Here is a 17,683-nt window from a genome sequence, read left to right as displayed (position 1 = left end):
TTAAGAAAATCTAGCCGTTGCATGCAGGAAAAAGTGGAGATTATGGATAGAAAATTAGGATACTGTGGACAGGTTTTTAGTGCCTTTTATGAAATAACTCGTGTCTAATTTTTCTCAACCTAGGCTACAGGGGAAAAAACTATGTGAGAGATCTGAAAAAAACATAAATTCATATAACCATCCCACCCTAAAATCAGTGACAATCAAAATCATTCTTTTCTGCAATTTTGAAGAATCGTTTTTTTACCTGGATCCTGGGAGACCAAATAACAAACATCATTCACAGTCTTAAGGAAATCTGAAAAATCCAGCATTCCATTAACTATAATAATGGTTCAGAAACAGAAGGAAAAAAACTGCCTTAGCAAACTCATTAAGAACATAAGATAAAAATGCAAACTAAAAATGTGAATAGAATTAACTGATAGTCTAGAGGAGCATTAACATTAAATATAGAATGTAAAAAGAAAACCTATCATAAAAACATAATTACACATTTTAATTATGTAGTAAATAGTGCCCAGCAATAATCAAAATGATATAGACTAGAATTTAAGATACTGCAATATTCTTTACTCAAAGCTCTAATTTTTATACTTGTCATTAGGTGCAAAAAAAATCATGCAACTTGTCAATTTTACATATATAATGGTTTTACCTGAAAAGAATAGCACTGATTTCATTGTGTTCTAGCTAAGACCCTCTATACCAGTGGTTTTAGGGGAGATTACAGATCCAGATGAGACTCTAATGAAAGCTTTGCCTCAAATCATTCCATCTCCTTCTCTCCTCTCCTCCTTTCCTCTCTCTCTCTCTCTCTCTCATTACACACACACACACACACACACACACACACACACACAAAATGTATTGAACAAATGCACAAAATATTGCACAATATTAAAGTCTTCACCCAAAAAATCCTCTCATTTATCATGCAAAAAGTAATGCCTATTTATTAAAAGAAAGAAAGAAATCTAAATGGTACAAATGAAAATTTCAGTAAGAAATTATTGCTTGGTTTGAATGAGAAGTTGAAATTATGGAGCTTTTTTTTCTGCATGATAATGCACAGGTCATCTCTGATGAGCAACTAGAGCTGAAAATCCAGATTTACAAAGTGTGACAAAACACAGAATCAGGATTCTTCTGTCTCATTTTCTAGACAAGCATAGATCTGCATCAAGGAACATCTGAATTTTTCAAGATTCTTCAAGTTAAATAACTCTAACGTCATTTTCCTCTTCAGATAGTAAACGAGGCCAATTTTGAAAGGGTTTATCTGTGTTTGGAAGAAACTTATTATAAATTTACATTTTAAATTAATGTAATCTGAACAAAGTAACTTATAAAAGAACATTTCAGTGCTTCTGGTGGTCTGCAGGCTTCTACTGTCAGAGAAATTGACAAGGCTTAGTTGTTCTCATTGCTAAACCACAGAAACACTTTCTGGATTGGAAAATTTGTCAAGTTGTCTACCTCGAAATTTCTTTTTCAGTGTCATAACTTGAGAGTGGTTTCTCCTTTCCTTCAAAGACACAATGAAACATCTGTGCAAATTTCAATCAATTATTTTGATTTGTTTTCTGACTTCTATGTGACTTAGGTTTAAACAAAAACCTTATAGATAAAACATCAAGAGCACAATCCATACAAGAAATAGTTGTAGACTAGACTTCTTCAGAAGTATGAACTTAAATTGAAAGATATTCTTCAAAAATTGGGGTGCCTGGGTGGCTCAGCTGGTTAAATTCCGACTCTTGATTTGGGCTCAGGTCATGATCTCACAGTTGGTGAGTTCAAGCCCCGCATAGGGCTCTGTGCTGACAGGGCAGAGCCTGCTTGGGATTCTCTCTTTCCTCTCTGTTCCTCCCTTGCCTGTGCTCTCTCTCACATATCCAGTAAAGGACTCGTGTTCAGAATATATACATTCAAAATGCAATAGTAGGAACATAAACACATTTTCAATGGGCATAAGATATACAGGTAGCAAAAAAGCACATGAAGATATATTCAAAATCATTTGATCATTCAGGAAATGCAAATTAAAACCACAATGAGAAAACACCATACATCTATTAGAATGACAATTTTTAAAGGCTCACCAATTCCAGGATTGACAAGGATGAGGAGCATCTGAAACTGTCATAAATTGTTCATAACAATGTAAAATAATTCAGCTGCTTTGCAAGCACAGTTTAGCAGTTTCTAAAAAATTCAAATATACCTACCATATGACCCAGTTATCCTACCATCAGGTATTTACCCAAGATAAATGAAAGTATATGACTACACAAAGACACATAAATGAATGTTTACACCAGCTTTATTTGTAATAGCCAAAAACTAGAAACAATCCAAACATCATCAATTAATGAATGGATGAACAAATCATGGTACATCCATAAGAGAGAACGCTGCTTAGCAATAAAAAGAAATAAACCTGATATGTACCAAAGCATAGATGAATCTCAGTATAATTACGCTGAGTGAAAGAAATCAAACTAAAAAAAATGAGTACTTACTGCATGATATCATTTATATAAAGTTCTAGAAAATACAAACAATCTGTAGTGACAGAAGCAGGTTAGTGTTTGCTTGGGAAGTAGTGAGGGGGGGTTGTGGAAAGAGAATGGGGACTTACAAAGGGGTATAATGGGATTGAGTTTTCACAAGTATATACATATGTAGAAATTTTCAAATTGTATACTTTAAATATGTCAAGTATATACCTCAATAAAACTATAAAATACGCAGATAATTTAAAATCCACTGGAATAGCCAATTCCAAAAACAGTACAGAGGTTTTGTCTAAAAATTAAAAACAGAACTATCATATCATCCAGCAAGCTCACTTTTGGATATATACCCAAAGGAAATAAAAGCACTATCTCAAAGAGCTATGTGCACTTCAAACATTGCAGCATTATGCCCAATAGCCAAGAAATGGAAACAGCCTAAATGCTCACCAACAGATGAATAAAGAAAATTTAACCTCTATGTATATGACATATTCTGGAGGGTGGAGGGAATGGGCAGATGTTTGTCAAAGAATACAAACTTTAGGTATAAGATGAACAAGATCTGGGAATCTGATGTACAGCATGGTGACTATAGTTAATAATACTATATTGTATCTTTGAAATTTGCTGAGAGAGTATATCCTAAGAGAGTAGTGTTCTCATCACACACAAAAAAGGTAACTATGTGAGGTGATGGAGATGTTATTTACTTGATAGCTGGTAATCATTTCACAATGTATATGTATATCAAATCATTACGTTGTACACTTTAAATATATGCAATTTATATTTGTCAATTATATCTCAATAAAGCTGGACAAGATAACATGACTTGACATAAACCATGTTCCTATAGGTATATGCATATCCTATGAGCCAGCTTCTTCATTTCTAGAAATCTATCCTATAAAAATATTTACACAAATGTGCAAGAATTGATGAACAAGGATGCTCTTTATAGCATTATTTGTAATAGCAAAAATTTTAGAGCTAACTTCACCACTAATCAATATGAGACCAATTAAAATGTATATAACAAATATCCAGGAAGACTACCTACCAAATTATTAACAGTGTGTACTATGAAGAATTGTAGTGAAAGATTGAGGTGAAGAGATAATTTCCATTTTGTAATTTGTAAACTTCTTTAAGCTAAAAATACTAACTTAAAACAAAAAAACCTTTATACTCAGTTATTAAACTTTTTCTTGTATTTGCAATTTTTATCAAGATATTCAATATAGGTCTACACTTTTTTCAATGTAAAAATTAAGGAATAAAAATTTAAACTAATATATGTTATCTAAAATTGTTTGTATGGACACTAATAATGAAGCAGCAGAAAGAGAAATTAAGAAACAATCCCATGTACAATGGCACCAAAAATAATAAAATACCAAGAATAAACTTAAGCAAGGAGGTGAAAGATCTGTACTCAGAAAACTATAAAACATTGATGAAAGAATGTGAAGATAACACAAACAAATGCAAAGACATTCCGGGCTCATGAATTAGAAGAATATTGTTAAAATATCCATACTACCCAAAGCAATCTACAAATGTAATGCAATCCCTATCAAAATACCAACAGCATTTCACAGAACTAGACCTAACAATCCTAAAATCTGTATGGAAACAGAAATGACTCCAAATAGCCAAAACAACCTTCAAAAATAAAAAGAAAGCTGGAGGTATCATAATTCCAGATTTCAAGTTATATTACAAAGCAGTAGTAATCAAAACAGTGTGGTACGGGCACAAAAATAGACACATAGGTCAATGGAACAGAATAGAAAACACAGAAGTAAACATACAGTTAAATGGCCAATTAATCTTCAACAAAGGAGACAAGAATATGCATTTGGAAAAGAGAGTCCCTTCAACAAACGGTGTTGGGAAAACTGGACAGCAACATGCAACAGAATGAAACTGGACCACTTTCTTACACTATACACAAAAGTTCAAAATGGACTAAGAATTTAAATGTTAGACCTAAAACCATAAAAATCCTAACAGAGAGTAGAGGCAGTAATTTCTCTGACATCAGCCATAGCAACATCTTTTTAGATACATCTCCTGAGGCAAGGGAAACAAAAGTAAAAATAAACTACTGGGATTACCACAGAATAAAAAGCTTTGGTACAGCAAAGGAAACAACCAATAAAACTAAACAATAACCTACTGAATGGGATAAGATGTTTGCAAATGACATACCCAATAAAGGGTTAGTATCCAAAATATATAAAGAACTTATATAATTCAACACCAGAAAAACAAATAATCCATTTTAAATGGGCAGAAGACAGGAACAGACATTTCTTCAAAGACGACGTACATATGGCCAACAGACACATGAAAAGGTGTTCAACATCACTCATCATCAGGGAAATGCAAATCAAAACCACAATGAGATATCACCTCACACCTATCAAAATGGCTAAATTTAAAAACACAAGGAAAAACAAGTGTTGGCAATGATGTAGGAAAAAAAAGGAACCCTTGTGCATTGTTGGTGGGAATGCAAACTGGTGTAGCCACTGTGGAATACAGTATGGAGATTCCTCAAAAAATTAAAACTACCATATGATCCAGTAATTGTACCTCTGGGAATTTAGCCAAAGAATAAACATTAATTCATAGGTATATAGGCATCCCTAGGTTTATTGCAGCATTATTTAAAATAGCCAAATTATGGGAGCAGTCCAAATGTCCATCGATAGATGAATGAAGATGTGATACACACACACACACACACACACACACACACACACACACACACACACTGGAATATTATTCAGCCATAAAAAGAATTCAATCTTGCCATTTGCAAAAACATGGATGGAGCTAGGGAGTATAATGCTGAGTGAAATAAGCCAGTCAGAGAAACACAAATACCATATGATTTTACTCACATGTAGAATTTATGAAACAAAACAAATGAACAAAGTGGTGGGGGGCGGGGGTGGGGAACAGGACAAACCAACAAACATACTCTTAACTATAGAGAACAAACTGGGGGTTACCAGAGGGAAAGTGGATGAGGGGATGGATGAAATAGGTGAAGGGGATGAAAAGGATACTTATCTTGATGAGCACTGCGTAATACAGGGAATTGCTGAATCACTATATTGTACACCTGAAACTAATACAACACTGTATGCTAACTAACTGGAATTAAAATAAAATAAAAACAAATAAAATAAAATAAAATAGGTTGTATGGCTTTGGAGTAGACTTTTATCTTTCTGACACTCAGTTTCCCCAACTGTAAATCCAGGTAATTGGAAGAAACTACATCTGAAGTCTTGAAATCTAAAGTTCTAAAGATTATTGCTTTGAATTTCTAATAACAGTATTACTTAAAAGCCTTAAAATGTTCACATCCTTTGACCTAGCAATTTCAATTTTAGTAACCTATCTTTTGTCTGATGAGATAAAGAGAAAAAACCCTGCTTATAACAGCAAAAAATTAGAAATGACATATTTATTTAGATTATTTGTTATATAGCTTATTTTTCAAAACAATTTGTTTTTGTGCTTTGAAATGTTCCCAGAATAATTCACAGCTGCCAAAAGCCAAGCTCTCCAACCAGCCTGATGGCAGGGCCCGGGTGATGGATGGATCGGGACTGCATGGTGGCCCACCGACAGTGAAGCTTCTTGTACCCCTGCTTTTATGTAATTTGGCCTTAGCATTGGTCAGGGCAGCCCCCCTACCAATGAAAGTACCTGGGGATTTGTCAGTTGGGGAATTGCCCATGACAGGCCCCCTGGGAAAAGGACCATGGGGGAAAGAAATAAGATTCCGCAGGCAAATTATGTGGGCCTACATCCAGCCCTTGCCACCCCCTGTAAAGACTCCTCTACCTAAAGGAAGGATAGCCCCATATATTTCCCAGCCAGGGAAGGGGACAAATGGATTTGAAATCCCCACCCTGGCAACAAAGGAATGTATCTATGGATACAAATTACTCCAACCCCTAGGCCCACTTGGCCCCAGGAGGCATTCCAGATGATAACTGGACCTGGTGGGTTAAGGTACAGAACGGTTCATTAGTTCCTAGGTATACATTGTCTCCCTGGGAGCGCAGAAGGCGTGGGTTCCCAGGGCCCTCTTGGCTCCCTCCCGGCACCCCAGACCAAAGCGAATAACTTTTGTTCCTTATACGCAAATGGTTCAAAGAAACAATTAAGAAGTCATGTCCCTGTAAATGTTCCACTTGAGGTGTTGAGAGATAGATGACCTTTCATGAAAATAGCAAAGCAAACGCTTTATAGACTATAAATAAACGTAGATACATAATGAAAATAATATGAAGAAATTAATCAATTTCTTGTAACGTTACAAGAAAATAACCATGTTGTCCCTTAATGGGTGATTACACAAAGGAACTTTTTTAGAATTAGGTAAAGCCAAGAAACATAGATGACGCACGCTACAAGGAAATTGCTAACAAATAAAATGCCACGTTTGCCGCAATAAAGCGGCCAGTCTAACACACTGTTGTTGTCCGTGTCCATTTGTTATTTTCGCCGACGCCGTGCATCCTTCGGGAACCCCTGGACCTGCTGGGGCTGGACGCCGGCACACAGCCATTTAAAAAGGCAGTGTTGGGGTGCCTGGGTGGCTCAGTCGGTTAAGCGTCCAACCTCGGCTCAGGTCATGATCTCGCGGTTTGTGAGTTCGAGCCCCACGCCGGGCTCTGTGCTGACAGCTCAGAGCCTGGAGCCTGCTTCTGCTTCTGTGTCTCCCACTCTCTCTGCCCCTCCCCCACTCATGCTCTGTCTCTCTCTCTCAAAAATGAATAAATGTTAAAAAAAAATTAAATATTTAAAAAGGCAGTGTGGATCTATATTTATTTACATGGAAGGTTGCCTAACATATAAAGTTAATAGAAAAAGGTAACAAAATTGTATGCATGTGAGTCAATATATATATTTTCTAATTATGTGTTTATGCATATGTATATACCACAGTTACACACACACACGCACACACATGCTTAGAAAAATCCTAGAAAAATATATGTAAAAATACCAAAGTTCAGCTCTGGGTAGTGGGATTACACATAAGTTTTATTTTCTCCTTTCTATTCTTCTATGCTTTCAGAGAATAAAGTTATTTCCACTTTGAATAATTATTTTAATAATAAATCCCCAAAAAATTATATGTCAAGAGAATTAACATATGGATAAATAAACATGTCAGAAAAAATAGAGTTGCTTTTTAGTCTTTCTAAAAGTTAGATTTATATTTATTATTTTATTTTTATACCCTCTGAAAGTTGTGTACAGTAGGCACTCAAAAAATGTTGGGGTGACTCGGATAGATAGACGAATGACACCATTGCAACTTGTCAATTCCTGTTAGGTTGCTAAGTAACATTGTATTGGTGGTCCATTTGACTCCTAGTATTCTCCATCTACAAATTTTTTATAATAACCAATCCACATCTTTTATTTGAGTAGCTTGACGCTTTTAACCTCAGAGTATTACTGTGCCATTGTGTGTATTAAGTTTATTTTATTTCTGACCAATCCTTCAACTTATCTATACCATTTTTATTCTAAACTTATCTCTCCTCCTTAATAAGCTTGGAATGGTCTGTAAATATAATCAGTTCTCTATTATTTACTTCTTTGATTAAAGTATTGGACACTGACAACAAAAGAACAATTACTTTTCCAGATGTTTTAAAATAAAATTATCAGGATTTTGATTTGCATTTTTTTGACTACTGAGGATGGAAAATATTTTTATATGATTATTGGCTACATATATTTTCTTTTATGTGATATTCTTATCCATGTGTCTTACTCACTTTTCCATTCCATTGTTTGTTACTAATTTGTATGAGTTCTTTACACATTCTGAAAACTAATCCTTTGTCACTTCTGTGAATTGCAAATATTTCCAAGTTCATAACTTGTCTTTTTACTTTAAAGTGTCTTTTGATAAATAAAAGTTCTTAATTTTAACATAGTTAAATATATTAATCTGGTCTTTTATACTCAAACACTTTGCCTTAAGAAATCTTCCCTACCGTATGCAAGTAGCAAAAATTAAAAGTCTAAAAATATCAGATGTTGATGAAAGTATGTCATAATCCAATCTGGTAATCAATCAATCCAATTATACTGGAGGCCCAATTTTTTAATATTATCGTAAATGTGCAAAAAAAGTTTTTAGAACATATTATAAAGCTTAGCTTTCCTATGATTTGTAATTAATCTGACCAACATATAACTTACATCCATGTTTGCAAACCTTAAACTAATAATGAAAACACAAAACTTACCATCAATATCAACAGTCTTTAGTGCCTTTTGCATTTCCAAATCACTTATAAAGACCTTCAAGGTGTGATGGATCATTGGCAGATCATTCACATAAATTTTACCACTTTGAATTTTGCTAAAAATTTTACAGGCCTTCTGAAGTGCTAAATACACACGACAAAACAGTTAATTAATTCAAACGAATAATTATCGTCATCCCCGCTACACTCTCTCCCAATGAAAAAACAAAAATGATCAGTAAAGGAAGAAAGAGGAGCAAGTCTTTGTGTTCTAATTCTTTGCTTTAAAATCAATCTCATGATTTCTTTAGGTATATCTAGAGTAAATGACCTCCAAGTCTACAAGTTTCCTAACTAACTCTCAGAAACTGAGAAAAGTCATGCAAAGCTCACATAGCAAAGGCAGTCACAATTTTCCCTGGGAATGTTTAAATCCTTATTCCATGCTCCCATATCACTTGGTACATATCTCAGACAAAGCTATTGGTATTGTGATTGCTTGCATGTCAATATCCCTCACTCAACTATCAGGCTCTAGGGGGCAAGATTTTTCATTCTTCAAGTGCCAGTGCCTACTTCAGAACAGATCCTCAAAAAATGTCTGTTGAATTAAACTGAATTTAGTTCAGTGGGTACTACCCTTAGTTTTCAGAAAAAGAGGTGCTAGATGACAGTGCTAAATACCAGAGAAAGACTAACATATTGGTGACAATGGTGTTTTTTTTTTAATGTTTATTTATTCTTGAGAGAGAGAGAAAAACAGAGTGCAAGCTGGGGAGGGGCAGAAAGAGAGCGGGAGACACAGAATCTGAAGCAGGCTCCAGGCTCTGAGCTGTCAGTACAACCTATGTGAGGCTCGAACCCATGAACTGCAAAATCACGACCTGGGCCAAAGTTGGACGCTTAACCGACTGAGCCACCCAGGCGCCCCACGATGGCTTTAATAACAGGAGTTTTAGTAGAGTATTAGGGGTGGAAACCAGGTTTCAGTGAAATGGGAAGTAAATAAATAATTAAGGAAACCAACTCTTTCAAGAAGCTTCTTTGAAAAACAGAGTATAATACTGACACAGTCCCTGAGGAAGCAGAAGAAAATTCAATGGAAGAAAATTAAGAGTGAAGGGATTAGTGACATGAAAGGGAATCTTCTCCAATGAGAAAATAGGGAAGGCTATGGATGTTGTTTACAATCCTAACAGTTCTCCTCGTGAGGAAAACTTTTTTCCTTTTTTTCTGTATCTATATGAGATGTTGGATATTAATTAAACTTACTGTGGTAATCATCTCACAATATATGTAAGTCAAGTCATTATGCTATACACCTTAAACTTACACAGTGCTACATCTTAATTATATCCCAATAAAACTGGAGGATAAAAGATGTCTGGGGCACGTGGGTGAGTCAGTTGATTAAGCATCCGACTGCAGCTCAGGTGATAATCTCGTGGTTCGTGAGTTCAAGCCCCACATTGGGCTGTGTGCTGACAGCTCAGAGCCTGGAGCCTGCTTACGATTCTGTGTCTCCCTCTCTCTCTGCCCCTCCCCTGCTCATGTTCTGTCTGTCTCTCTCTCTCTCTCTCAAACATAAATAAACATTAAAAATTTAAAGAAAAAGAAAAGATGCCTAACATAGGGGCACCTGGCTGGCTCAGTTAGTAGAACATGCAACTTCTGATCTCAAGGTTGTGAGTTTAAGGCCCACGTTGAGCACAGAGATTACTTATGAAAAAAATAAATAAAAAGATGTCTAATATGATGATCAGAAAGGAAAAATGTGCTAAATGACTCCATAAATATAAAGAAGAGGCCCAAGATACGGGAGAGTTCAGTGTCAAGAAGTGAAGGGGGAAAAAAAAGAAGTGAAGGGTACTATGTACCAAGAACTAAATCCTAGTAAAATCAGTGACTCTAGTGCTTACTAATATATTCATTGGATGTAATATTCAGACTTTTTTCCCAAAATATTTTAACTAAAATAAGCACATATGTTACATTTTGCCTATCAATATAACAGAAGATATTTCTAAAAAAAGATATTTATGAATACTTATTTTACCTAGTTTGTTTATGCTTACTCACAGACTACAGCATTTGTCACATCATGTAATATTAGTTGATATCATATGCCATTAGGAGTAAAGAAAGCGACACTAATCACTGAAACAATTTCTAAAATGTACACAATCAGGTAATTTATTCAAGAAGTTCTAGAATCTATTATTACCGCTTAATTCTTGTGAGTGTAAGTGTCCTTGAGGTACTTCATTACATGATGTCTTGCAGAGGCTAGAAAGCATTTCCCTTTCCCTGTCAAAGAAACAGCCACATTAGAAAGCAGCACAAAAACGAAACAAAACAAAACATCACACACACAAAATATTTATGCCATTTTTCCATTAAAATACTAGCAAGCCTATCAACAGTTTGAGATTCTCCAGTCTCTTACTCCATAAAAACCTTTATTAAAAGACCATCCAAGTGATAGTGAATTATATACTCTTCATCCCAGAATTCCCACCTTGCTTCTTTTAGACATCTCTCTATGGAGCAGAATTTACCCTGGTCAGTAAGTAGTGCCCATGAGTCACTATCCTTTGGCTGTCGTCCAATTTTTGCTACTCTTAATTCAAGTCACAGCAAATTTTATAGAAAGTTATTATAGAAAGGAAAAACAAGAGTATCTTTAAATAGCAAAGAATCCCAGATTCCACAACCTGTCAGTAAAAATTTTTTGAAAAGATGATTTATCTAATCCCCTAACACGTAAATAACTCAAATCATAGAATGTTAGTGTTAGAAGAAATCTCAAGGGTCCGTCTAGTACCAGATTCTTGTACAGATGTGGAGACTGAGGCCCAGAGATATAAAGTGAATTGTACAAGAGCCAAGGCTAGCAAGTGAGGTCAATAAGGACTCAACGTTAAGTTTGTGAATTCCACATACAGTGATCTTAGCTCTACGCCACCCTCCCTAGAGCATAGTCTTAGTTTGCACAAACTATTTTGCCTACTTTATGTGGAAATGATAGATGATTCTGAAAAGAAAAACCCAAATCTTAATGCAACATTTAAGGGAAAAAAACAATGATTTAAATACCGAATAACTGAGGAAGATGTACAAAGGGGTGATAAAGTCTTGTGAACACTGTACTGATTCGGAAACTTGAGTGAAGACCTTTCTTTCTTAGTCATCTTCTCCTTCAACAGCTTCACTGAGGAAGAGGCAATCTAGAGCCACATGCAGGAATGTGGGTGCCTGAGATCACACTGGTAAACCAGCATTACTGGAAAATAAACCTCTTAAAAAGATAGCTAATCATATCTGGGTTCCTCACTGATGTAAAATTGCTTTTTGTAATGGAATTAGAGTTTACATACACTAAAATTTTAAATAAACTATAGAATTTTTTTTGCAGAGTCATGTTTTTCTAAGTATGTGACTAAATCATCTAATTAATGTCATGCCAATTTAAAATAGTGGATTTCACAAAGCAGGGCAAATCTATGGTATAGTGAAGAGAAGACCACCAGATTCTAGGCTACATATATGGGCTTTGACTATATGAGCAAAATAATGTGGAGAATCAACACAGTTATTCAAATAACACAGGTACTTATGCTTTAAATCATCCTCATGATTGAGAAAATTATCTACTTAACATGTATGCATAAGCATGATTCAAAAGTGGCAAGTAGCTGGGTAGACAGAAAAGCATCACTTTAGAAAATGAGGACTGTAATAATAGGTGTCTTCAATTTTACGTGGAGTCTAGAACCTTGTTTACATGGAGTCTAGGCCCCTTTTGAAGCACAGAAGTATGCAGAGTAAAATCTGTCTTTGTCTCAGCTCCAGGTTGGAAAAAAAAAGAGAGACAGAGAAGAAAGAATACTCCTCTGGATTAGTTATAGTGATAGATCTACCCACACATGAGTACAGAACTCAAATCTACACTAAATATATGGGGTGGGAGCACAGAAACCAAAAAAGTCATTTAAAGTTGTCCCATGTTCATCACATCTCTGAAGTGCAGTGCAGAAGAGAATTCAAATTCTCTTGGAGGAGAATACTCTAGATCCAGACTCACGTGAGATTCCCACAGATTTAGATCAACAATATATGAGAAAATAAACAAAAAGTACAAACCACCCAAGGACATAAGTTAATGAGTGAGAAGCAGACAGAGCAATAAACAGAAGATTTAGATCCCCCAGGGACTTTATATTTATCAGGTATCAGTCTTGAAACAACTAAAGAACATGACCAAAAAACATGACATAAGGCAGATTATAAGAAGAACCAAATGAGGGTGCCAGGGTGGCTCAGTCGGTTGAGCGTCTGACTTCGGCTCAGGTCATGATCTGGCGGTTTGTGAGTTCAAGCCCCGCGTCAGGCTCTGTGCTCAAAGCTCAGAGCCTGGAGCCTGCTTCAGATTCTGTGTCTCCCTCTCTCTCTGCCTCTCCCCTGCTCATGCTCTGTCTCTCTCTGTCTCTCAAAAATAAATAAATGTTAAAAAAAAATTCTTTTTAAAAAGAAGAACCAGGGGCGCCTGGGTGGCTTGGTCGGTTGAGCGTCCGACTTCGGCTCAGGTCATGATCTCGCGGTCCATGAGTTCCAGCCCCGCATCGCGCCCTGTGCTGACAGCTCAGAGCCTGGATCCTGTTTCAGATTCTGTGTCTCCCTCTCTCTCTGACCCTCCCCCGTTCATGCTCTGTCTTGCTCTGTCTCAAAAATAAATAAACGTTAAAAAAAATTTTTTTTAATTAAAAAAAAAGAAGAACCAAATAAAGTTTCTAGAGGTAAAAAATATAGGCACTGAAATTAAATTCTCAATAGACAGTTTAAACTAGAGATCAGATTCAGCTGGAGAAAGATAAACTAGAAAGCAGATGGGAGAAATTACCCAGATGAGATAGACAGTATATCTAAGTACATCATATAGTGAATGAAGCAGGCTGAATGGTGGCCCCAAAAAGATATGTCCATATCCTAATCCTTGGAACCTGTATATGTGACTTTATTTGGATAAAGGGTCTGTGGAGAGGGAACAAAGTTAAGGATCTCAAGATGAGATATACAATGAAGTGTTTATAAAAATGGAAGGAGACTTGAGATATAAACACAGGGGAGAAGACCATATATAGAGCAAGATGGGGGCCAAGATTAAAGTTATGCTGCCACAGCCAAGGAATGCTCAGGGTCACTGTTACAACAGCAGAAGTGTTAACAGAGAGCATAGTAATAAAAATAAAGATCTAATGGAGAAGGAAGGGGAAAATGTCATATTCTTCTGAATGGGTTCCTTGTTACATTTTTTGTAAAAAAAAAAAAGAAGAAGAAGAAGAAGGAAGAGGAGGAGGAGGAGGAAGAAAAAGAAGAAAAAGAGGAGGAACAGGGGAAGGAAGAGAAAGAAGAAGAAATATTTAAGATTGTGACATTTCAGGGGTACCTAGGTGGCTCAGTAGGTTAAGTGTCTGCACGAATTTCAGTTAAGGTCATGATCTCATGGTCATGAGATCAAGTCCATGTCAGGCTCTATGCTGGGTGTGGAGCCTGCTTAGGATTCTCTCTCTCCCTTTTCCTCTGCCCCTCTGCCCCTTTCCCCTGCTCGTACTCTCTTCTCTCAAAAAAAAAAAAAAATGATTTTGATAGATGTGACATTTCAATACTTGGACTAAAATGTGATGGAATGTTTGAAAGCTAAAAACAACGCTCAAAAGTAAAATATTTTCAGATCATATGTACCTCAGTTCTTTCAGTATGCAACTGTACTTGTAAACTTTTCTTTCTTCTGAACTTTTTCTCTCCTGAAAAATCAGAGGATTTCTCTTCTCCACAGAGGAATACTGATGTTTCATACCTAAATTGCACAGAAAATTGGAATAATTCCTGAGTTGCTTTTTTTTCTTACTTTTTCTTTTTTTCATCTTTTATCTATAGAAAATTTCAAGCATATACAAAAGTAGATAGACTAATGTGATGATTGGGGCGACTGGGTGGCTCAGTCGGTTAAGTGTCTGACTTTGGTTAAGATCATGATCTCATGGTTCATGGGCTGGAGCCCCGCATTGGACTCTGTGCTGACAGCTCAGGGTCTGGAGCCTGCTTCAGATTCTGTGTCTCCCTCTCTCTCTGTCCCTCCCCCACTCATGCTCTGTCTCTGTCTCTCAAAAATAAATAGACGTTAAAAAGAATAATGTGACAATCTTCCCATGTACCCATCACCCAGCTTCAATAATAGGCAATCCTATTTCAGCTATATCCCTACTCCCGTTTCTTATTATTTTGAAGCAAATTCCAACATCATATTATTTCATGAGTGAAAATTTTAATATTCATTTCTACAAGGTGTTTTTTCTTTTATTTTTGAAAAAAAAATTTTTAATATTTATTTTTGAGAGAGGCAGAGCACAAGCAGAGGAGGGGCAGAGAGAGAGAGAGAGAAAGAGAGACAGAATCCGAAGCAGGCCCCAGGCTCCCAACGCAGGGCTCGAACTCACAAACTGCGAGATCATGACCTGAGCAGAAGTCAGACGCTTAACTGACTAAGCCACCCAGGTGCCCCAAGGTGTTTTTTCTTTTAAAAAAAACACATTTAAAACACAATTATGACACCCTAAAAGTTAACAATAATTTCTTAGTATCATCAAACATGGTCAGTGTTCACATTTCCAATTGTTTCATAACTGTCAAAATTTGTTAACACTCTGCATCAGGATTCAGTAAGGTCACCATTACAGTTTGTTGATTGATGTGTCTTTTAGATCTCTTTTTTATCTATAGGCTCTTTTTCCATGTCTTTTATCATCCTCATTATCACTATTGCCAGGCAATTTGTCCTATAGATTTTCCACAGTCTGGATTTTGCTAATTATATCACCATGGTTGTAGAATTTTAAAGACTTGATCAGATTAACTTCAACAGATTAAGGGTTGAACCACTAAATTGTACACCTAAAACTAATATTATACTATATGTTAACTGGAATTCAAATTAAAACTTAAAAAAGACAGCCAGGTGATTTTAACATGTAGATAAATTTGATAGTCACTATGCAAACCACAGGCTTGTTCCTATTCAGAACTCCCATCAATTGGTCTATAACTCAGCATTTTATAAGAAATACCTTATTCTTCCTTATAAAGGAACTAAAAGCAAAACTAAAAGCTCTTTAGCAGAAGTGGCTCCTTCTTTTCAGAGTAGCCTGCTATACAAGGGCTACTTAAGTAATACAAAGGACAATGAATGGATTGAATCTATAACATCTTCAGATGAATTTGGCCCCAAGCAAAATTGTGATGTAGAGGTAATTTTTATCATGCACCTACCTCACTGCCCTTCCTTAGCAGGTACCTTGCCCTTTTGACTCTCTATCCCTTTAAGTCCAATCCCATGAATTCCTGCCCTCAGAGCGCCATTGCCTTGCTCTTAGCCCCCCTGAATCTGCCCTATTATTAGTTTCCTCTGCAGTCCTCCACTCACAAAGGGAATGACTTTAACTCTTTTGATTACGACCCAGAGTAGAAAATACATTTCTATTGAGATGTAGTACACATATACAAAGAGAGAGAACTGAAGTAATTTCACAAAGTAATACTTACTATGTGAAAAACACTCTAGTGTCTTCAATACTATTCGAATTTCTTTTTAAACAAAATACCAGTTAGTGACCTCCTAAGTTGATTTTATAACACACAAGTGAGTCATAATCTAGAATCTACTGCTACTTTATATCACCCATCCTCTCCCCATATATCTCCATTGAGATCTTCATATTTCTGGAACAATTATGATTTCCACATTACTACATGATTTTTCAAATCCTTTATTATTTTTCTAAAGTATAAGTGTGTTTATGTTATGAGCTGCCTCAAACATTTTACAGAATTGGGATGACTTACTATAAATAATGAATAAGTGAAAACATTTGTTCTGTACCCTATTCTTCTAGGGCATTGTGTCTCCCAGGTAACCTAGTTTATACAGTGCTAATGAAAGAATGTAAAGGAACACTTCCACCATCTCCCATTCCTTCCTAGGTGACAAGTTTTATTGCGATGTTCTAGAAATAATTATTTTGCCTTTTGTCACTGAACATAAAGGAATAGTCGGATTCTCCATGAGATTATCACCAGATTTGTCAGCAGGAACCCTGCAGGCCAGAAGGCAGTGGTATGGTATATTTAAAATCCTGGGGGCAAAAAATACCAAAAACAAAAACCTGCCAACCAAGAGTACTCTACCCCCCAAAGCTGTCCTACAGAACCGAAAGACAGATAGTTTCCCAGACAACAACAACAACAACAAAAAAAGGCTAAAGGAGTTCATCACACTAGATAGACTGACCTTATAAGAAATGTTAAAGTGGGGGTGCCGGGGTGGCTCAGTCGGTTGAACGTCCACCTTCAGCTCAGGTCACGATCGCATAGCTCATGAGTTCGAGCCCCACGTCAGGTTCTGTGCTCAAAGCTCAGAGCCTGGAGCCTGTTTTAGATTCTGTGTCTCCCTCTCTCTCTGCCTTTCCCTTGCTCACACTGTCTCTCTCTCTCTCTCTCTCTCTCTCTCTCAAAAATAATAAACATTAAAAAAGAAAAAAGAAATGTTAAAGGGAATTCTTCAAGCTAAAATGAAAGGATGCTAATTAGTAACATGAAAACAAATGAAAGTGTAAATCTCACTGGTAGAGGTAAACATATAGTTAAATTCAGAATACTGACATCTTGTAATGGTGGAAGGTAAATCACATATAACTCTCACATAAAGGTTAAAAGATAAATGTATTAAAACAACTATAACAACAATAATCTGTTAATGGATACACAAATATAAAAAGACGTAAGTGGTGACATCAAAAACAAAATGAG

General features: G+C 36.0%; 1 protein-coding gene across 1 annotated transcript in view; it reads right to left on the bottom strand.

Moving 5' to 3' along the window:
* LOC113597097 (EF-hand calcium-binding domain-containing protein 13) overlaps positions 1–17,683 on the bottom strand; it is a 65,849-nt gene that overhangs the window by 30,830 nt on the left and 17,336 nt on the right. Inside the window, exons 4-7 of the mRNA XM_053211848.1 lie at positions 14,564–14,678; positions 11,918–12,048; positions 11,046–11,128; positions 8,822–8,965 (exon numbers count right to left, since the gene is read on the bottom strand). Coding sequence (XP_053067823.1) covers positions 8,822–8,965; positions 11,046–11,128; positions 11,918–12,048; positions 14,564–14,678 — 473 coding nt within the window. The remainder of the gene's footprint in view (positions 1–8,821; positions 8,966–11,045; positions 11,129–11,917; positions 12,049–14,563; positions 14,679–17,683) is intronic.

The sequence above is a fragment of the Acinonyx jubatus genome, chromosome E1 (genome assembly GCF_027475565.1).
Source record: "Acinonyx jubatus isolate Ajub_Pintada_27869175 chromosome E1, VMU_Ajub_asm_v1.0, whole genome shotgun sequence".
Lineage (NCBI taxonomy): Eukaryota > Metazoa > Chordata > Mammalia > Carnivora > Felidae > Acinonyx > Acinonyx jubatus.
Note: the sequence above shows the minus strand (reverse complement) of the source record. Positions and strands in the feature narration are given on the sequence as shown.